Source organism: Quercus robur, chromosome 12 (assembly GCF_932294415.1).
Source record: "Quercus robur chromosome 12, dhQueRobu3.1, whole genome shotgun sequence".
NCBI lineage: Eukaryota > Viridiplantae > Streptophyta > Magnoliopsida > Fagales > Fagaceae > Quercus > Quercus robur.
Window position 1 is genome coordinate 18,490,026 of NC_065545.1, and position 4,156 is coordinate 18,494,181.

Below are 4,156 nucleotides of genomic sequence, written 5' to 3' on the forward strand. Positions count from 1 at the left end.
CTGGGCAATTATTTATTTATTTACTGAGCTGATGTTGTTCTGGAACATTCATTTATTGGAACAATATCGTTTTCAGTACCTCATGTGAATTTGTCAATAAAATTAGTTTTAGAATTTTTCTAACAATCTTTTCTTGTATATATCATCTCCATTCTAAATTTTGAAAATCAAATAAAACCTATGTAACAATTCTTAATTTTGAAAATCATATAAAATCTATGAGACAAGAGAGATAAAGATGATTTTATTGTAAATAAATTATGAAGAAATCTTATCAAAATGACATCATTGTTAACCCAACGTCCCAGATATCATACTTTTCACTAAGACATATTTGGCTAGTTTGAGGTTTGAGTAATGTTAAGACTACAATTTTTAATACAATTTTTATCACAATTTGTTTAAGTGGCAAGTCGTGAGTGGTTAAGTTGTGGACTGACAACTTTTGCTCCACTACCCACGACTTGCCACATGAGCAAGTTATGGTAAAAGTTGTGAGCTTAGCATATTTTTGGAATTTTGGTTTTGGTTACAATAGTTCATGTTCTTAATTTTGTGCCATATTTCTTTCTAACTTTACACATGATTTAGAGGTATCAGTTGGTATAGTCACACGCTCTTTATTTAGACATTCACCATACACACATTAAACATGGTTTAGAGGAGTCAATTGGCCAAGTAATGAGTAATAAACTAATAATAGTAGCACACTCTTTGTTACAAACTAGTTCGTAACCCTATGTATTTGCATGAATATACTTAAAAGATATACATTAAAATGTATAGTATTATTTTTATATATAATATAAATATTATTGATGGTCATTTTTATATATATTTTTTTAACTCTTCAAAAAGTCTTGTAAGAATATTATTAGGTAGAAAATATAAATTGTCTATTTTTATTTTTTTTATTTTTTTTTATGTTCAATAATTCTAGACTCTTTGGTTTTTATACGCAATAACTCACTAGAATAGATATTTATGATGTGATCTCACATTTAACTTCAAAATTAAGAAATAAAATTCGCTCTATAATAATAAACAATTTAAGACATATGGCGCAAAGTTGGACTTTAATTGTAGAATCTAATTGGATTTTTTCTAAGTTTTGCATACATATATATATATATATATTATTCATGGTACACACATTACTGCCATAGACTGAGTTAAAAAGGGAGGGTATGTAATAAAATTTTATACTGAGAAATTTGGAAAGTTCATTCAATCTGTAAATCACATCAATGACAATACTTACTTATTTTTTTCAATAAAGATACATAATGCAGATTCAACCCAAAAAAAGAAAAAGATGTTACAAAAGCAATGATACGTTGCCAACAACTAAAACCTATTAAAATCGATCCAATGAAACAAAGCATGCAGATTTACGTTGACCTGGAGCACCTTTAAGTATTGACTTTCCAACATTTCTTCCTAATCTGGCCAGCAGTGCCAGTAAGGACCTGAACTGCTCCCATTCTCTTCATTGATTTCGCAAATTCTTCGAAGAATTCGTTTTGCCTAACCAATTCTTGGATAGTATATTTGGCTTGCTTGTTTGTTAGAAGAGTCGCATCAGATTGGAAGAGACCCTTCTTCTGCAGAAGGATATTATAGTAGTGGCTGTCAAACTTTTGAAAGCTACCAGGGTCCATGTCTACAGTTGTTGTTGTGTCTTTGAGGCTTTTGCATTTTGTCTTTAAGAACTGGGCATAGGATGAGTTCAAAGAAGGGTCTTGATCACCTTTTCCAGTAAAGTTGTAGAGCCTGTTGCTGAAGAATCTGCAGTGACCTATTCCAATTGTGTGCCCACCTACGTATTTAGATTTGTTTGTACGCGTTACTACTGTTACTTTAGAACATGAAGACGTGAATGCTTTAGTGTTACAAAAACAATCTTGTTTCTACTTTGCTCTTAGAAAACGAAGACATGAATGCTTTAGAGTGACAAAAAAATAATAAGTATATGGATACAATTTTTTACAATGGTTATGACACGACATTATTGTGACTAATACATAAAATAAATAAATAAATAAATAAATAAATAAATAAAAAGCAATTGTAAAAAATATAAAATCCCATTACTCTAACAAAGAGGGACACTATAACCAACTCCATTAATAATTTGGGATAAATTAATTAATGCTTAATTTGGCAAGTCAAGCCCTTTAACATTTTTTTTTTTTAAAGAAATTTTTTTTTTTAAGTACATTTCTCTTTATTGAGATATATTTATGTAGATGTACCTGACAATACAACGAGGTCATGCACTGTAAGATTTTTGTTGGCAAAATTTTGCTGGAGTTGAGTGAAGTTAAAGAAAGGCGATGGAATGTTGGCTAAGGCCTCTGTGGCGAGTGAAACAAGGCCATCTCTTCTACCTGTGAGCACTTCCCACATTGGTTTTCGGAACTGCAAAACATTATAAATAAGTGAAGCTATATGAGCCAAGAACTTAACATTATTGATTGTCATATATACTATGATTTCTTATTCAGAATATTGATTTTGATATTAATTGACTTATTTACTTGGAATGAAACGGAGTCCCTAGCAGCCAAAGCCAAGATATCTGCACAAGATACAATTCCTGCACATTCCTTCTCAACTGCTGATTTAATATCATCAATAACATCAAAGCCTGACAAAGATAGGTTCGGTATTGCTGCCTTCTCTGCAGTGCTATTTGCTGTGGAGTTCAATAGTACTGATCCATCGCAACCCTGCAAAAATTCCATTGAATTCTGTAAGCTTAAATTAAATTTTCATAGCTGTATATGCGGACTGTTTTATTTTCATATCAAAATATTATGTTAAAACGTCACAGTTTTTTAAGATGTAGCTAGCTAGCAAGGTAGTTCAATTGTAGCAGCTAGTAGCTCCAACTCCAAGTACTAACAAAACTCTTGTAACTTGTAAGCTAAAAATATATGAAGTTTTACTAAACGCATGAGTGCTAAATGCCAACATACATACATGCATGTTATAGTGTTTAGGTTTTTATGTTTCTAAGTATGCATGAATGCATGCGAGAGTTTATATATATATATATATATATATATATAGACACACACATATATACATATAAACTAGCATGAAGAAATTTATACAACTTCACTGCCATGCATGTTTGAATGGATAATTACCCTAACAAAACAGTCATGGAAATGCATTCTGAGAAGCTTTGCCGGCAAGTTGGGGTTGCTGGAGACATGCTTCCATGTGAAACTCTTGATAATCTTCTCCGCACGTGGACAGGTTTTCTCATAGAAACTCTTCTTGAGACTGCTTCCCTGACAAACCCCAAAAATGGCAGTAACTACTAAACAGACCAAAAGGAGAATGTTAGTCTTCATTTCCAAATATCTTTGAAGTAACTCTAATGCTCAAACTCTCCTTAATATAGCAACTCTAAGCCAGGATGCCCTGGTTTATAACAACAAACTCCTTCCTTATATACACATCTGATGGCATCTTTACAGTAAGATCCAGTAAAGCAAAATTTTTTTTATGGAGAGAGAGAGAGAGAGTTGTTTAATATATAGTTCTAAATATTCAGATCCATCGTTACCGACTTTACATTAAAATATTGTTGTAAAATGACAAATTAAGTAATTACAAACCATTTGATTTTTGACATGATCAATCGGATGATTATCCTACCTAATATATGAAAATGCAGACCAGAGACATTCAAATGGTGCTAAAATCATTCATTTGCATTGCACCTTCTTAACATATGGTGTTTATGAAATAAATAATATGAGTATTTTATCTGTATTGTGAGTAGTGATCACTAGGCAATTTCCAATATTGTTATGATAATCCTAGTTTTTTCTTGGTCAACCATGGTTTTTTGGGCCTAAATTTGGTCTGACAACATTGGCAGTTAGTACTGATACTAAAATATATCAAGTTGAGAAACAAAGAATGCGACCTTTTATGCTAACGAATGGTTCAAATTCATAGACTTGACAGTTGGAATTAAGACTAAATTAATAAATTATGTCAGAATCACAAGTGTGTCAATATGTTACTTAATAGATTAACTCTTTTTCGGATAACATTACATACATGGGAAAACTAAATCAATTTTCATCTCTATCTTCTTTTGAGTTTAATCATTTCTTGGAAGTCCCAAGATTGC

At 31.4% G+C, this 4,156-nt stretch overlaps 1 protein-coding gene across 1 annotated transcript; it reads right to left on the reverse strand.

Annotated features, from left to right (window-relative positions):
• Positions 1-1,226: 1,226 nt before the first annotated feature.
• Positions 1,227-3,517, reverse strand: LOC126709918 (peroxidase 3-like). The gene is made up of 4 exons (XM_050410287.1): positions 3,156-3,517; positions 2,541-2,732; positions 2,256-2,421; positions 1,227-1,819 (listed from the first exon to the last, which is right to left on the reverse strand). Exons 1-4 carry the CDS (start codon positions 3,363-3,365, stop codon positions 1,413-1,415), a joined length of 975 nt encoding a protein of 324 aa, XP_050266244.1. The 5' UTR covers positions 3,366-3,517; the 3' UTR covers positions 1,227-1,412.
• Between the last annotated feature and the right edge of the window lie 639 nt (positions 3,518-4,156).